The sequence below is a fragment of the Filicampus tigris genome, chromosome 12 (genome assembly GCF_054856515.1).
Source record: "Filicampus tigris isolate MCC_2025a chromosome 12, RoL_Ftig_1.0, whole genome shotgun sequence".
In the NCBI taxonomy this organism is placed as follows: Eukaryota; Metazoa; Chordata; class Actinopteri; order Syngnathiformes; family Syngnathidae; genus Filicampus; species Filicampus tigris.
The window spans coordinates 15597861-15616718 of record NC_141228.1 but is presented as its reverse complement, the minus strand read 5'-3'; the positions used below and the strand labels follow the sequence as shown (position 1 = coordinate 15616718).

The 18858-nt window shown below is 42.0% G+C and overlaps 1 protein-coding gene across 1 annotated transcript in view; it reads right to left on the bottom strand.

The window, feature by feature from the left end:
* atp10a (ATPase phospholipid transporting 10A) overlaps nt 1-18858 on the bottom strand; it is a 29610-nt gene that overhangs the window by 7675 nt on the left and 3077 nt on the right. Inside the window, exons 2-13 of the mRNA XM_086047159.1 lie at nt 15242-15446; nt 15070-15155; nt 13698-13804; nt 13489-13620; nt 12833-12963; nt 10521-10773; nt 10016-10233; nt 9486-9680; nt 6254-6815; nt 1895-1998; nt 620-746; nt 132-316 (exon numbers count right to left, since the gene is read on the bottom strand). Of these exons, the coding sequence (XP_085903285.1) occupies nt 132-316; nt 620-746; nt 1895-1998; nt 6254-6815; nt 9486-9680; nt 10016-10233; nt 10521-10773; nt 12833-12963; nt 13489-13620; nt 13698-13804; nt 15070-15155; nt 15242-15446 (2305 nt within the window). The remainder of the gene's footprint in view (nt 1-131; nt 317-619; nt 747-1894; nt 1999-6253; nt 6816-9485; nt 9681-10015; nt 10234-10520; nt 10774-12832; nt 12964-13488; nt 13621-13697; nt 13805-15069; nt 15156-15241; nt 15447-18858) is intronic.

Here is an 18858-nt window from a genome sequence, read left to right as displayed (position 1 = left end):
CACAAACGTTTTTGTGACTTAGTTTTTGATATTTCCTCAATTTGACTTTAGTTTCTTTCGGTGATGGTTTGCAACTTTGTTTTGGTATGTTACAAAAGAGACGAAAGACTTTGCCGAGATCCCCAGCTCACCATGGAGTCGGCATTGAGAGTCAAGATCTCCTCCTCGGGGTCCAGCAGCTTGCAGGCGTAGGCGATGTTGACGGCCGTTTCCTGCTTGTCGCCCGTCAGCACCCAGATCTGCAAGCCGGCCTTACGCAGGGCGTCAATGGTTTCGGGCACGCCGTCCTGCAGCCGATCCTCGATTCCCGTCGCGCCTGTGAGGAAAATATTACACAAATCTGTCAACCAGCTATCCAAGAGGTGGTGGGTGGGATCAGTAGCATGATTGGTTAATGTGGGCTCAGGAGTGTCTATGACTTATCAGAACTATTGTACAGTGATCATGTGGAAGTCATAGTTCGGTTACCCCTCAATGGAGAAAATTGTGTTTATATGGAGTGAGGCTTTTTTTTTTTGCTCTACTTTTTTCCTTTTTGGCTCTACCTTCATCTATCTCCACTTAGTAGTATGGAGGCCACAATTTAAGTAAATACGGCCTAGACGGAGTATTAGTTTACCCAGGAGCTGGAGGTTGGTCTCCAGACGCAGGGCCGACTCAAACAGCAGCTCCTCTCGACCCTGGATGGCCGTCTCCGCCTCCAAGTGGCGCTGCAGCCAGCAGGCGTATTCCTCCTTGCTCAGAACCTGGCGGAGGGGCAAATTAGAGCAAAGAATTTGATCTGAGTGAGGCCCCGGCAAATTAAACAGAATAAGAGGATGTGTAAAGTATGCTATTTATTGGATATCAAGCTTAGGGTCCATTTACTAGTATGAAGACAATTCAGTGCACTAGTAAAACAACTTTGTCTTACTAGTATCATGTTTTTCCTCTACTAGTGCCACTTTAAGCCTACTAGTGCACAATTAAACTACTCGTAAACAACTATGCAGCATAAGTAACATTAGCAGGCCCAACTGGAAGGCTAAACTCTGCTATAGTTCACATCTGCACCACTAGAACAACTAGTAAAAGTGCTAGATATTAACTAGTAGAATTTTATAATATTTATAGTAGTAATAGTAGCACACAGTTGTCAGCTAGTGCAGAGTTTTACCTCCCTAGTGACATGTAGTTGTCCTATTACGGAGGACATTTGTACAGCAGTTAACTAGTAAAGTTTATTGCCGAAAAGTAGATTTATGTTGAGCTTTTATTCGATATCCTCAACATCCATCTCAAAGTCCCCGTAAAGTGAAACAAAATGTGTTCTAAATTGGACACACCGCAAAGAAGAATGCTGTTAAAAAAAATGCATAACTATGTTTAAGATGTGAAAATACAGTATATCAGTTAGAATAGCCTGTCACGCAGCTTTTCCATGTCACAACAACGAGGCACTCTAAAGTGGTCACGGCAAAGCCCCTGTCCACACGCTGGCTGTCACGACTTCTTAAAAAAAATTGGGGGGGACCTTGCGCTTTTGCCTTCCCCCCTTCACGTGCGCACACTCAGGGCCAACAACGAGGTGCTCTAATGCCATATTTTTACTCTACTTTTGCTCTATAAATAAAAGTTCAGTTGAGTTGAACGGTCCTACTAGCGAGGTCAAAGAGTACACTAGTACATGGACCTCAAGCTGAATAGCAAGGATATCAAATAAATGCTCAAATAGTTTTCCATGGACATGTTTTATGGCCACACTGTGGTGACGCTTTTCACACAGGCGTAAATCAGCCATGTGGGATGGTGGCACCGATCGCGAATGAGTCAGGAAGAATGCCACCACTTTGAATAGGCGGGATCATCTGCTTCCAGTTCCAAAATTGGAGCGTCACTGAATTGTCCGAATTACCTTTTTGGCAATGCAAAGCGTGCGGAGGCCGTCAGCGGCGTACTGGTTCAGGTAGTTCTGGGTCCTGTAGATGATCTTTTTCTGCCGTTTCCCCTTGGAGTTACCTTGGAAACGCGCACGACAGAGCATGAGGAGAAGGAAGGTGCTGATGAGATTGGCAGAAGAGGGTTGACACACTGCCGCGTTTGGATGCTCATCAACGCCATCTGTGTTCACACCTCAAACATATCATGGAACTCATAAGTGTTAACGTTATCAAGAGTCCTCTCTCATATTTGTTTCTCATGTTATCAAATTCACATCAGCACAAAATTTGGACCTCTTCTTTAACTGCTCATCTCGCTTCACAGCCCAAACACCCGACAAGGTTTCCTCTCAATTACTCTCTAAGCGGCTTTAATATGTTCCTCCAATATTGTGCGTGTTTTCCCCGTGGAGAGCTGCACATGATCACTAGTCTCGTGTCTCCCGGCCAAACAACAAGTGAGATTGCCATGCCGTAATGTAATAACAGAACAGCTTGCAGGCCCTGATAAGCTGTCAGCCATTTCAAGAATGATGAGCATACTCTCGTTATCTTTATTAACTTTTGTCTAAATGTTTTGCTTGAATGTGTTCTTTAAAACATTTAGACAACCTTTACCAGAGTGATAGGAAGGATAAAAGCTTTGAGAGAGAGAGAGAGAGAAAGGACGGACTGTGCATACGAGCGCATGATCTGTCAAGCAGGAAATGACTCAGGAGTCGAGAGAAACATTTTGCCTGGCTTTTAAAAGAAAGATGCAAACAAACCAAAACAAACTAGGAGATACTTCAAAACACTGTAACAACCGTGCATTTTAAACACACTGTCAAACCAACATCAGTGGCAGCAAGTAGAAAGTCTTACACAAACTAAGTCTATCACCAGACTTCAATTTTATAGAGCATGCATTTAAATTACAACCCAAGTCAATCCCAGATTTAAACCCGGTAAAGCATGGATTGTCAAAACAAAAACAGTGGTCAGAAGCAGAAAGGTTTTTGAACCGGGTATATCAATCTCCAGACTCAAACCATAAAGAGTATGCATTTAATACATATTATCAAAACAACACTGGGACAACAAGTGGAAAGTTTTAGACTTGGCCAAGTCAATCTCCAGAATTAAACGCTATAGTACATCCAAAATGAATCACGTCGAGACGTAATGGAATCTGCTCAGCCAAGAAAAACGCTATGAGATAAAGAGAATCGATCGGTGGGAATATAAATTCATACAAATCTTAGAAGTCTGCCTGTAAATGTAGATGAGCGCTTCTGATCATGTTTAGGCCCGCCGAGATCACCGCTGAGCTGACGTCATGGCGCACACTCAGCAAGCAGCGGCGTCAGCATAGCCACACCGAACAACTCCCCCGGTTGTGTAAATGGAGCCATTATGAAGGGTCCGCCTGGCCATGAGGTTGCACTGGCTCTCCGTTCTAATAGGCTGCAAGCACCCAACGGTGAAACACAGTAGTCAGTGTTGTGCGTCGCGCCCATTGAGGCCTCTGGACTGAGAGGAGGTGGGCGGATGACGGGATAACCTCTGGTAACGGGAGACGCCCTGAGGCCTTTATTGAGGGGGAAAATGATGCAACCCGGACGCGATTGCACATAATGCGCAACCAAAGCATGAGCTGTGTCAGAAAAGTTCCAGGACTAGTCTCACTTAAGATACGTTTCAAACCATTTCGCTGCCACCAACTAGTTGGGGGAGTTTCTAATGCTCAATAATTAGTCAAATTTTACTTGTAAAATATATTTTTTTTAAAATATATGTTTTAAAAATATACTTTTTTATTTCGTTAGGTTGGGCTTACTTAACGTGGGAATATGGAATGTATTGGTCGCATTTTTGACTGACATGTTTTTAATTTATAGCTTACTAGCAATATGAGTTGTTTCACATCACATTATAACATCAGCGTGTTTGCCAGTGATTGTCAAATGGCATTCTAGGAAGTGGCCAAGCGTTCTGTGCAACTGTGTGCGAGGTCACTTTTGTATGCCTGGAATAATAACATCCCCAATAGGACGATAAATAGAACAATGATTTCACACCACAGGGGGGGAATAAACTGCACAAGTTTTGTTTATAGGTTCAAGGTAAGCACGAGGCTGTATGGGAATGGCACCATTTGAAAACGTCTTGCATAACTTTAGTGGAAAGCCTTGAGTTGGGGCGGAAAGTTGTCACGGTTTTAGCTTCATTTCCCAGTTCCCACTTTTTTCTCCCACCCCTCCCATCCTTTCTTTTCCCTCTTTATACTTTCATTGATTTTATTTGGCCCGTTTTCAATTAGTATTTTTTCCATTATTTTCTGTGATAGATTTTCCCTTTTCTCTTTCATTTTTAATTTTGTTGTCACAATTTTGGATTGATCGATTCAAGGTCATCTCCCCCCCTCTCATTTTCTGTCCTTTTCCTACTTTTGCTTAAAAAAACAAACACATTTTTTGCTGTTTTATATATTTTCGTCCATGTTGTATTTACTTATTTCAGGGTCATTTGGTTTGCCTTCACCACTCCTCTCTCTTTGGTTCATTTTTCATTCATTTCTCTTTTTTCCTTTTTTAAGACCATATTTTCATCTTTTTCAGATTTTACCTTTTTTCCTTTCGTTGTTTTTATTTTGCCTTTTTAAAAATGTCCTTTTTTGCCATATATTTGATCCCCTTACATTTTGGGGATTTCTTATGTATTCAGATTTTAGATTTATTCACTCCACTTCTACTCTTTTTTTTAATATATATATATACTATTTTGCTCCCCCCAAATTTTCATCTTTTTTCTTTCTTTTTCCAATTTATCCCAGGTAAACACTGAGCTGTCTTTTTTTCCTCTTTTTTTACCCATTTCCCCCCTTTACGTGCCATTTTGTTGCCGTTTAATTCATTAAGGGGGAGAGGGAGAATTGAAATTTGAGATTATCCATTTCACCTCCCCACTTTTTCACATTTACTCCTTTTTCCCCTCATGTTTTTCCCTCTCTTTTTCCTTTTCTTTCTTACATAACTGTAAGTAGTGGAAAGGTTTGAGTTGCGGCACAAAGGGTGGGTGCGGAGGCAGGAGTGCTACAACAACAAAAACCCTGCTTTCACACATAACACAACCGGACAGTCACATACTACAACTGCTGGTATTACTAACATGACACATCAGTGAGGAACACTCCTCTGTTCTGCCACATAAATGCAGCGCTGCAGGACTGCTCAGTAGTGTAGGCATTTGTCCTCAGGGGCCTACCACTGAAGCAGCGCTTTTCTAATAACTGAGCACACTGTGTGTGATTGTGCACACCAATAGTCAACCCAAAGTGTATTAGTTGTTGATGCTGTTAATGAACCTCATAGACGAGGGGGAAAAAATACATTGGATGATGGTCAACCTCCGATTTGTTCGTATTTTGGATTAGTGTTGCACTGAATACTGGTACCTGTACCGTTTAACCATAATTGTTATTTTAGGGGCAAAAAATTGGCAATACCAGAATTCATCAGTACTGGTACTTGGAACACAAAATGCATCAAGATAACCTACACTCACTAGATACGTGAACTCGAAAGCGTTTTCTATTTGGTGCTTTGGAATGCCCTACCCGTAGATATTAGAGGCGCTACCTCAGTAGAAATGTTTAAAACACGACTTAAGACTTATTTGTACGATTCTGCATTTAGTCGAACTGTTTGTTTTGGCCTCTTTACTGCCGCTTCTATTCTTTTTCTGCCCCCTTTTCCCAAGCTTGGGAATCAGGTGATGACGACCGAATTGGAGGTTGCTGTTCCGATCCAACAGCAACTGACTGCTACAAGATCGGAGGCTGACCACATCCTCGGAGGCGCTGCTATGGAGATTTCTACATTGACCATTGGGCCCCTGCTCACTTCACCGATATCATCTTCCTGCAGCACTTCATTTGATTAACTTTCACATCACTTTAATAAACACTGTATAGTACTATAATGTGTGTTCAATGTTGCCCACTCGGGATCCATTGCAGCCTGATCATCCTGGAAGGGGGATTCCCCCATCTGTGGTCCCTTCTCAAGGTTTCTCACTTTTCCCCAGGGGGTTTTGGAATTTTTCCTTACCCTCCTCGGGGTTAAGATCATGGGATGTCGTGCATATGTTCTGGTGCATATGTGAAGCCCTTTGAGACTTTCCTGTGATTAAGGGCTATATAAATAAATTTGACTTGACTAACTCACAATATTAGACAGCAGGTGATTCTAAAACAGACGCTGCATGCAGTATTGTGGGCAGCCTATGGAAAGTAACGCTTCCTAATAGTCAACCAACAGCTTTTGAATCACAAAAACATGCTTTAGACCTACCTGTATTGGGGGATTTAATGAGGTCCATGATGACAGAGTCGGCTCCTTTGGTGTAGACGGTGATCTGTTCTGTGAGTGGGTGCTTCACCACCACAGACATGCGCTTCCTGGTGGAGTCGAAGCCCAAAGTGTGCAGCAGCTCAAAGTTCAGCTTCCCCAAGTGGGGAAGATCCACCGTCATTTGGTCCGGGAGACGCCCGACAAGGGAGCACTTGTAGGCCCTGGCAGCGTAAACCAACGCCGCTTCATCGGGCGACTCAGCCTCGTAGCGCAGATCCGTGCCCTCGGGAGGTCTGATTTTAGCGTCGTAGGTGGGAGGCGAAGGGCTGAAGTTGTGTGCTGCCTTTGCCACCGCTGCCGCCTCCTCCTCCAGCTTGGTAAGGGTGCTCTCAGATGAAGGGGAGGACAGCATGCTGGAGCAGCCCTTGGTGGAGGAGCGGTTGGTGGCGAGGCTCGACGAGCTGCTGCTGTTGGAGCCCGAGGTCAGGCGGCTGGGCGTGAAGCGTTTGATGAAATCTTCAATAGTTTTGACTGGGGATTTGAGCTCGAATCGCATCCGGACCTGTATGACACACAGGGATAAAATCAACTTCACGCTTCACGTATATAAGATGGGGTAGGCAAAAGAAGCTTCAGAAATAAGCTTCATACATCTATCTGAGATACCTGGAATGTGACCCAAAATGGCTGCTTCCAACCAAAATAGCTGACTTCCTGTTAAATTTCAGACATGGTTCCTTCAGATTTTTTCATACATCATGCATGAGAAATAGCTGCTTGAAATCAAAATGGCAAACATCTTGTTTGATTTCAGGTATGGATCCTTGAGACTTTTTCATGCATCCTCTCATGATAATTAACAAAGTCCATAGAAATTGGGGTTCATTTGGCCAATGGGTCAGGGGCTAATTTTTCAAATTTTCCAGTGGGCATTACTGAGTGAAAAATGGCTGCTTCAAACCAAGATGCCTGACTTTCTGTTCAATTTCACAAATGGGTTCTCAAGGCTTTTTCATGTATCCAGATGTGACATCTATGTCCACCAAATTCTGTGTTGATTGGTGAAACTATTGTTGGGGACTAATTTTATTTTTGATTTTTTTCCAAGTGATAAATAGATGCTTTAAACCAAAATGGAGGACTTCCTGTTCAATTTTGGCCAAGGATCAATGGGTGCAACAGAGTGAGTTTTAGGACGTCATAAACACATTTTCATCAGTGAGCATTCAGGTTCTTTGTCATCAAAAAAGAACAAAGAGACACCATTTCATACGGTTAGTGTCACACGACATTTGCATATAACCTTTTTGCAGGTCCCTTTTCCCCCTTGAGGCCGCGCACTACAATAGTGGAGCCAAGTGACGGACCGTCTTCTGGCATCCAGCCTTATCACATGCATGCATCTTGAACCTATAAATCATTCAGGTGAAGCCACAAGGGCATACTAACAAAAAGGTGGACAATCACAGTGGCATAAAAACGGACAAAGCAAGCAAACAAATATGTGAGGGTGATGTTTCCGCATAATGTCAAGACTCTGATTAGATAGTGAGAAAAGCAAGCTGCTGTATGGCGTTGGGGGTGGGGGAAGGATATCACGTCTGACCGGGGCGGCCACACCCACATAAAACAAAACACGGAAATACAACTGAGAGCATGCTAAAGCACACCAAATAAAATAGAAAGTGCTATGAGAAAACACTGAGAACTAAAGCAACATGCTTCTTTGGTCAAAAGATGGACACGTCTGCTTAGAAAGAAAAAAAAAACTATGTGATGTAATCGTTTGGCACTTTCTTTCTTTTGTACTTTAAAAAAAAATGTTTGTACACCCTCTCCTTCCGTGATGAAAAGGAATTGGCAGGCTATCAAGTGAATGGGGACTGTGGAGGAGGATGGGAGATAATGGGGACAATGGAGGACAGTGGAAGACAATAGGGCATCGTTGATGACAGTGGGGGAGGGCGTGCAGTGGAGGACAAGGGAGTGTGACATTCACTACGTTTACATACAGTCAATATTTGGGTTAAGGTCAAAATTCCGGTTTCTGAAACATTCGCAATACCCCGTTTATTATTTGTGATCAATTGGAATGTCATCATCTGAACCGCGACGTATGGATTACTTTATTCTTACTTTCAACCATCAAAAAGAAAAAACAACCAAACAAAAAAAAAAAACATTACGTATATTCACGTCACTCACCACTGCAACAAAGCATTTGGTTTTCCCTCCTCGCTCCAAAAGAATGGTTCTGAGCTGCGTCTGGGTTTTGCCATGTTTGTTTACCTCCACTTGTGTATTTTCGGTGAGTTTCGCGCTAGACGCATGGACACATATATGCAGCGCTGGGCATTTTACTAAAAATTGAGCGTCCATTATTCGTCATCCTTCGGCAGTGTGGGTACCCTTCCGTCGTCCGTCATTCGCCTCTAATTTTAAATGGCCGTCCGGAGGCGAGTCAGACTAAACTTTCACGAACACCGGCCAAATCCCATCTCCAGATCACAACCAAAACAAGAGCAATCTGTGGTAAGGTGACCATTTTTAAAGCAGTTACTTGTGAATTAATAGTGGGATATATTAACAAATTGGACCATGACATGGAGAAGAAATACTTTGTACAGTTTTCTTCAGCAGGAGTCACAAAACCTTTTTGAAACTGAGAGCTACTTCTTGAGTACTGATTAGTGAGAAGAGCTCCCAGCTTGATCCACACTTCTGAAATAACAAATACTTCAAGTTACCTTTTATCAAATGTTCTTATTGTAGACTACAATAAATAGTGAATGACATTCATTTATGTAGAAATGCAGCTCATGTTATTGATTTATCACAATAATTAGGAAACAATTATCAAAATGCCACACTATTTCTAAAAAGCTACGCTAGTGTTTGATCATTGCTTTTTGTTGTTTGATCACTTAGTCAACATTCCTAAAAATTCACAATGTCCCATTACTGGTGATCTATTTTTGGAACAGGCCCGCTGGCTACCCATGCGGGCCTTGGAGGCTACCTAGTAAACCACGTTGATGAGCTCTGCTCTACAGTATACAACCATTACCCACCTAGACTTTTTCAAAATTAATGATCATTTCTGACTGCGTAAAATGTCATTTTTAGCATATGCCACGAGCCACTGAAAAATGGACAGTGGGCTGAAAATGGCCACCCCTTCAGTAGACTGGGGGAAAAGAGTCCGAAGGGGAGGACACAATACTGAGGTTACCTTGTGCCGGGGCTGGTCGGGGGAGGACACCACCACAGTGTTGCAGAGGGTCAACGCGATGAAGAAATCCATGATGTCGCCAAGGTCGGAGGGCAGCTGGGACATGGGCTGGCTGTGGAAGCGCATGAAGTCCATCTGACTGCCGCATTCATTGACTTTGTCCATCAGCTGAGGGTCCGGTGTGATGTCCTTCTCCTGCGGCACGGAGGAACATTTATCAATAACAGGGGGAGCAGATGGCCGAGGAGAACAATGCAAGACAACAGTGGAAACTGGGGGATAGTGATACGCTGATGACAAGAGAGGAACGTGGGACAGTGAGAAAAAGTGAAGGAAAAACAGTGGATGACACAGATTGTCAATGAAGGACATCAGGTGACAATTTTGGAGAGTGGCAGCATTAAGGGACAGTAACGGCCAATAAGGGACATGAGAGGACAAACTATGGAGAAAAGGAGGGGACAAAGTGAATCACAGTGGGAGAAATGTAAAGACAGTGGAGGTCAGTGGGGGACAGTGGCCGCACAGACCATGGGACTGCTGAAGGCCGTGTGCTTGGACAGAATGCTGGCCCTCTTGGCCTCAGCCCTGCTGCCCGTCCTGCGGTGGGATTTGGTGCTGTGTGAGCGCAGCACCACTTTGACGCTGTGGTGGCTGCCCGCACTGTCTCGCCTGGGCAGCGTCCCACCGTGGGATGGACATTCCTCCTCCTCTGAGTCCACCTCCTGGTACATGGCAAGTCTCCTTGCTGCAGGACAACAAAAACACTTGATAGGACAATTCAATATGATGTCACACCGTCTTTAGGGTGGAAAAAGCTCCAATTGCTCCGCTGGTAAACGAACCGTACAAATGTATGTTATTTGACTAAGGCTTCAGAAAACAGGATCAATGGATTTAATTGCTAATTGATTACTTTATTTAAGCAAAAATGTATAAAATAAGATAAACATTTTTAAAAATTACAACAAACAGCCCAGACCGGTCTATAACCACACTGCTACTATAAGTGTATCAGAAGGATGTTGGTCTCACCGTTGGCGTCGTGCGAGTACTCCACGCCCGCCACAGTGCAGCGGCGGAACACCATCTTGTTGTCCGTGAGCGTGCCGGTCTTGTCGGAAAAGATGTACTGCATCTGCCCGAGGTCCTCGGTGATGTTGAGGGCGCGACACTGCAGGTGGGAGTCGCTCTCCTCGTCGTACAGCTCGGCGTCCTGGTGTATGAAGTAAACCTGGCAGATCTTCACGATTTCGATGGACACGAACAGTGAGATGGGGATCAGAACCTAAGGGAAAGCAAGCAGATTTTGCTGGCTAAAAGAACTTTTAAAAAATTGTTAAGGAGCTGAGGCTAAAGGGCTAACAGTAGCAACGTGACAAGATTTTCCCAAAAATGGCAGACTGTCAAAATGTTGAGTTTGGTTGGAATTGCCACTTCAACAGAGTACAGTGCGTCAAGAAATTTGAAATCTGATGAGAAGTTCCAGTGAAATTACATTTGAGGTCTATATTGAAAACACCTTCAAATTAGACCAAAACATAATTGAATTATTTCTTAACACATCTCTGTAAAACATAATGGCTAAATAACTATGATAGTTAGCAAACAGCAATGGCTTAAGAACTACAATGGTTACTAAAAAAAACATGGTTAAAGAGCTCTTTTAGCAAAAGGCTAAAAAAAAAAAGGGCTAGAGAGCATTAAAAAGTGCAAGGTGGCTAATGACTAAGGAGCTACAATAGTTAGCAAAAAAAATGATGAAAGAGCTTAAAACAGTAACAGCTAAAGAAGCAAGCAAAAACAAAAAGATGCTAGCTGAATGCTAAATATCGCTGCCATCAGGCCAAAACCTTCTACCTCCGAAATAGTCATCTGAAAGGTCAGGAGACCCCAAAAATGGCACGTTTGTTCAACCATTAGCATTGCATCGTGAAAGAGAGCAAGCAATTTTCAAGACTTTATATTGGTCAAAAATGTGTAAAAGTAACAGCAACGCGTGTAGACTGGCCAATAGGCCAGATTTGTGAAAAAATCTGAGTCCCCAAAATGTGACTTTTGAGGTTTTGGCCCGACGCCAGCGATATGCTAAGATAAGTGTGACGTACAAACTTAGGTAAAAGTCACCACTTAGCAACTACGGACATTTAAGGCAGCTAGGAACTGTTCGTGTGCCTGGACCATCAAAAAGTCATGTGTTGTTACAGAGTGCATCAAGAAATGTCAGAGCGGGAGGGAAAATGGAAAATCCCCATCCACAAATATTTGTTTGTGCATACTGACACTAACTTGACATCTGACCAGCACAAGGTGACATTTTTTTGTTTTGTTGGTGTGTCAACAATCAGACAAACAGAAATAATTTAATACAAACTGACCCTTAAACAGAAACAGTACACATTTGTAAGTGTTACTTGAGTACAAAGCACAGAATGAAGATACAGACTGCTACATTAGCGCCTCTCGCTAGCTACCTGTATGGCGAAAGGCTAGCTGGACATTCACTCTTCTGTGACTGGTGTTTTACATTACAGTCTTCAGTTTAACAGCCATATGTTTATCACCAGAGCTGGCCATTTTACTAAAAATTGAGCATCCGTTATTTGTCATCTGTCTGTAGCGTGGGTACCATTCTGTCGTCTGTCAGTCCCCTTTTAGGGGGGGTGGGGGGCTGTATTAGTACCTGCCTATAGGCCGGTCCGCCTCAGATTTTAAACAGGCTTCTGTCAGCAATTCCGACTGGTAACTTCAATTGCACAGAAAAACCGCCCCCCACCCTCTACCGATATATATATTTACATCTATATTTGAACAGAAACAGTGACTCACAGTGACTCTTTGAGCCATGGAAGACTGTTCACAGCCTGGTCCCTCACTTAAATCTATCCCCCAAGCAACAACAACTCACTATTGTTCCTCGCTACACTCGCCACCGCAATTGAAGCCACGCCGCGAAAATACACTAAAGACAGACTACAGACGAAAGACGGATTAAATACATGGGCTTCCGACTATACTTATCTATTTTAAAACTTTGCCCGTCATTCGGCAGCCATCAACAAAACGGGCGTCCGTCATAGGCGGATAGACGGACCAGTCTGTCAAATAGACGGAATGCCCAGCTCTGCTTATCACTTGACTTGATTGGACGCTCAGCAGGAGATGACAATTTTGACCAACTTTTGTGAGAAAATAACGTTATAATCTGAATCTTTTGTGACTTGTTCGGTGCATTTTTAGTCCTCTGTTGACAAATGCTGTTTGAGTGAAGATGTTGACTGCTACATAAGCTTCTCATGCTGACTAGTCTCTGTATGCCAGTGAACAAAAGGTAGGGTGCTTCATACCTGGAAGACAATAATCATGGTGAGAAAGAGATAGATGGCCGACAAGACTGGTGACAAGTCTGTGCCCTCCGGACTGAGGACATCAAAAACGGGCCTCTTATCGCCGTACTGAAACATCCACAGCCCGTGACCTGCATCAACAAGAACATAACATTACACATCAACAACTTTTGTTTGGATCTTTTGGTAGTTCGGTGTTGTTATGTCTTGTTACCAGTTTAATTTTGGGTGGGTTTTCAGTTTTCACTTCCTGTTCCGTTTTTTTTTTTTTTTTTTTTTTTAAATTACATCTTCTATGACTGGTGTGATTCATTAATGTTGCTTTCATTACCCGCTTTATTTTTAGTGAGTTTCTACTTCCTGTTTTTGTTCACAAATCCCATTGGCTTGAAAGGACTCTCAGATGGAACACAGACTGACTTTTTGTAAACAAAGGGCCTTAGATTTTGATCTGCAGCCTGTAACTGGTATTGTGAATAATTGTTGATTCTTTAATCTGTTTTTTCTTCTTCTTCTTCTTTCTACTTCCTGGTTTGGTTCCCCAATCCCACTGGTTTGATAGCGCTATCAGATGAAGACCAATTTCATCAACAAGAGATTGATTTGGATGACAAAAATATGAGTGTGTGTGTGTGTTGCGCTGCACTGTCACGCACCAACAGCAGCAAAAGAGCACATGACCAGCAGGATGATGACACACCAGAAGACGTCCACATTCATCTGTCGCTCCAGTTTGCTGCGCTTGTAGCGAGGCCCGTTGTTGTTGAGCATGGCTTTGGTCTCGTGACCTGAAGACACGCATGCGCACACGCACGGTCATGTACGTGAAGACGCACCGAGGCATCGCCTTTAGCGTGTCGCACACCTGCGTAAATGACTATGCCCACCGCCTCCTCCGTGTTGCGGATGGTGCAGCCCCGCAGCAGCAGGTTGTCTTTGTAAAGTGCGTCTCGTCGGCCACTCCGGTGGATTCTGCCCCAATAAATCAAAGTCAATGGCGATGAAATCAAAGGTCACAACTTCAGCGAATAATGAATGTAGGTCCCGCCAGGCACAAAAAAGTATGATACAGTATCTGCATCGCGCCAATATTAGACATTTGTACTCCAAAAAAATGCTCCGACACAAACACACCAATACCAGTTTACCAGCATGACATAACCTGGGCAGGTGGAGATATTTTAAGGTAAACACGGAGAACAACACTTTGCTAGACTTCTGAAAATTACGTTCGAGAAAATAGATGAACTCTGTGGCCCAAATATTGTCTTTGAGCTTTTATTTTATGAAAATGGTCAAAATAACAAATAAAGTCTAGTATTTTATTTAGTTCGTAATTTACTGGTCCTGTACTTTTTTCCCAAATATACTAAAACGTTCCTGTGGCCTGGTTTCCACTACTGCAAGAGGTACCGGGAACATTACGCAAATCATGCCGATTATGCGACACAGCGGGCGAGCCGCCTATTTGTCGATTCTGCACTTCCCATGGAAAATGGGACAATTTGGGCTTAAAAAGGAAAAATGACTGATGGCCTGTTCAGTGTGAAGATTTATGGATTCTACATCGTTTTCCCGCACCCCTGTGGCAGAATGTCACAGAGGACAGCATCCATTTATAGCTCCGAACACCTCCCACTCAATCACCATTTAAAAACCGTGCCAGTGAGTCTTACCTCACTCAGAGAGAGAGCCCTTATCTTAGTGCAAATTCCTCAAGAAACCAGAATCTAATTGGACAATTGGTCCCTGACTGACCTTCACATTACGCTGTTTGCAGATCCTTCCCGTTCGCAGCACTTACCAACAATAGCTATGTTAAATTTGTATGTTTGTGGGTATTTTATGCTTTGCCTTGTGTTGTTTCCTCATTTTAAAATTTTAACTTAATATTTTTTTTCACATTTTCTCTTCTTTCTTTAACACATTTACTTACGTTTTCTGTCGCAACTATGCATCTTACATTTTTCATGTTTTAATGTAATACCATTCAAACAAAAAACATTAAGTATGAATATAGAAAGATTCCAAAGATTCTTTTTATGAAAAGATGAAAACAAGGTAAAACTTGGTTTTAATTAAGGACATAAAAAGGAAAAAAAAAAAAGTACATACAGAAAATGTATGTGATAAAAAGTTAACTTTAGTAAGAATGTAAACAAAATAACAAAAGGTAAAAGTATTTAAAAAAAATAATCACAAAGCATGCATGCCATGTGCCAATTTACAATACTCACATGTAGCCTCGGAATCGGTTCAAGTCGTTGTTGGGCTTCTCGCACTCTATGACGCTGTCGTACTTGGACGGGTCAAAGTCGCAGTCCTGCAAAGTCAGCCACAATACGGCCACTTTATTAGGCACGCCAGTACCACTGTCTGATCCCGGCGATGGAAGTGACGTCGGCTCACCAGGTCAAAGAAGGTGCGCACCACCTGGCGCTGTTTGAGGTTGGTCTCGCCGTCCAAAGTGGCCGTCTCGATATGACACAGGCGGTCGGGGTCGCTGGAGCTCAGCAGCAGGACGTCGGCCGGAAGGATCTCGTTGCAGCGCAGCCGGATAAAATCACCCACGTGTACCTCCTTCCAGAACTTCTCCACATACCGGCGCTCTGTCCTGATGACCAAGAAATCAAATTCATCGAGTGACACGAATTGGGAGGACGCACGAATAAGTCAAAAAGACCCATGAACAAAATTGAAGAGGAAGTCGGCCATTTTGATTTGAATCAGCCATTTTGCATTCAGTACACCAGTTTCACCAATCAACAGGAAATTGGGTGGTCATTAGGCATGCGGCGATTACCATAGTTTATAAAAAAAAAATTGAGGTTTCAATTTTAAATATATTAAGTAAAAACATAAAACATCAGGTAAAAATGTAGGTGTGACGCCATTTCGAACAAATGGACAACTCTGACCACCAAAAGCATACACTGAGCTGCACTTGCGCATTTGTTTGCAGCGTTGACGTGTTGCTCGAGCTCAATATACTGTAGTTAAACTTCCTGTCCCTTACCAAATGCATTCCCTGTGGGAACTCAAAAAGGAAGATTCTTGTACTGAAAAATGTGAATATGAACACAATGTAGTTATTGAGTCAACACTCTGAAGAATCGGTGCCCAAAGTACAGTTCAGTTTTATTCAGCTTTTTTTTTAATACAATACATTTGAATTTAGCATTGAAAAACTGCTTGTTTTTAAACTTGTATTAACATATTTTTTAGATGACTGTGTCATCTTCTGCAGCAGGCTAATAGCGTGATAATATTGCTGCATGATGAAACAATGGTGCACAGCATTTTTCAAAATGCATGAGATGTAGAAACAACAAAAAGCAATGATCAATGGCGACTAAAACCTTGGTGGACACATTGACGTAGCTTTAGCAAGGCGTCTTTGTATCAGGAGGTCGGCATGAGAAAAAACTCAGTCGGGTTTTTCTATTTTTAGCCTTCATTATAATAAAATGAGTTCACGCTGTTCTGATGGGAGAAGAATTCACATATTCGTGTACACTGATTTCATGGTTCCCTAAAAGTATGAGGAAACGGTGCGGAGATATTATGGTGTTCTATCACTTACCCTGAATGCTTAACAATTGTTTGGATGTGACTAAATACGATATTAATATTAACAATTATGACGTGAATTTCAGGCTTTTGCCACAGACGGGAGAGATGCATCACATGCGCCTCAACATACATCCTTGACACCATTTACTGTACTGTACTACTCTTTTATTTAGACAGGGCTTTAGTGAAACATTTTGCGCATTAAAAAAAGCACAAGGTCTGCAATTATAGTGTCTAACCTTAGTATTAGGAGTGTTTTGTCTATCTTGCTACAGTTGCTCATTCTCAATTCCACTGAGGAATTTCAGACGTACTCGTTTCATGTCGATTGTACTCTTGCAACATGCCCTGTTAGCTTAGCGTTGCCCTCAGCTTAGAAAAATGCAGCGTGACCGATGAATTTACGCTTGTTGATCAGCAGAGCACATGACTTTTGTCGTCTTTGACCAAATAGGAACTCACTGTGTGAAAATCTCACTGACTCTTTGCTGCTTTCTCATGTCTGTGGTAGCGAATGACTTTGAGGAAACAATAATGGAGGTCACGTAACTGATTTTGTTATTGTAAATACTAGGGAAATTCGATACCACTTTTTTTCCTAACCAACACCAGTACATATATTCACTCTGAAGTATTCTATGTCTATGATATGGATACCGGGTACCAAAACCCCTAATACTTTTGATACATACAATTTCAATGAACACAATGACACAATTTTGAGCCAAGAACCTTCTTTCTGACAGACGAAATGATTCGCAGATGCGTCACACCGCTATAGTACAGCGGCAACTACTGGCGATTGTGAATAATGAATAAATATTATAAGGTGCACCCACCCGAAGCAGCACATATCCATTAAAATTGAATTTTTTTTTAAAAGTCACAAAAACAGTTTAATTTCATAAAATTAGTAGAATGAATGATGTCATTACAATATTTTTGAAGGACAATATGATAGGGTGCCCTTTTTTATTTAAAAAAACAAACAATAGTACAGTGCTGCTTGACCAATAAAATGAGGAACATGTGAAGGTTCACACAGAGTTCAGTGCAAAACCAGCAAAGTCCAAAGACCAAACACTTCTCTTTCAGGTGGAGCCAAAGCGAGAGGTTGTTTAGTTCACATTGGAAGTGCATCAACAAGAGCCAAGAGATTACTCATTGTAAACTTCAAGTCCACGTTTACTCACAACCCCCACTAGGCTAAATCGCACAAACAGGAGGACGAGCACAAACATCAATGCTTCCATTATCTAAACTTTTTGTAAATATTAGCATTTCGGGACAGAAGCAGAAACTTCCTGCGCGCTGCCTGCCACGTATGCGGCGGCATCACCTGGATGGAGTTGCGTTCGAGAACGACTTAAGGCTAAAGAACTAAAAACACAGAGCCTTTTGACTGGTGTGAATTATGCTCTGTATACGTGCGCCACAGCCGCGCTTTTCATTAGGGCAGGAACACCCCACAAATACAGTCGAGGGATGCCTAAGGACACCGGACACTTTATTAATAGGCTGAAAGGTGGGTACTGGGAACTTGAGCAGACTTGATGGTACCATGCAAAGGGTGAAGAGCCCATGTGCCTGTTTTCATTTGTTAATAAAATGTTTTCATTTGTTAAGAAAAATATCCATCCATCCATCCATCCATCCATCCATCATCCAAACTGCTAATGCTCACAAGGGAACTCTCAAAAATATTACATATTGATTGACTTCACAACTATCTATTAGAAAACAAAGTACTGTACTGTCCAATTGTTTACGAATACTTGAAGCGAATGCATTAAAGTCAAAAGTGAAGCTTCTGTGTCAACTTAAAAACATGATTTTGTTTACAAAGCTGAAATTTGAAATGATTTAAATATATATATAAAAAATGAGTGTTGGAAACTATAATTAAGTGATGTTTGAAAACAAGGTACTTTATGCAAAGTATGAAGCCCACATATCAACTATAAAAGCAGTGATTTTGTTAATGGACTTCAAGTACTCGTCAACATTTTATCTGTCAACTTAATATATAAAAATCAGTAATTGGAAAAACAATCTCGACAGACCCCATAACTTGATGTCAGAATACAAAACGGCAGATTTTCTGACTCATATAAATTATGGGTGAAGCCCAAGTTTCAACTCAAAATCATGAATTTAGTTAATGGAGTTCAAGTTCAAAATATACCCCAAAAATGCCTGTTTAGACTTCACAAACGTTGCGGTTAGAAAAAGAGATACATTTAAAACATAACTCCATAATAGATTGACAAGTGCTTATTTGGAACTTGAGCTGCCTTCAGGGTGAAGCATGTCTCAACTTAAGAGAAGTGATTTTGTCAATGGAGCTCAACTGTTTCATTTTTAGTAAAATGTTGCAAAAGTACATATCAGAAATGTCAACTTATCATAAGTCACAAGTTATTATTAGAAAATAAGAAATTGTTTATATATTT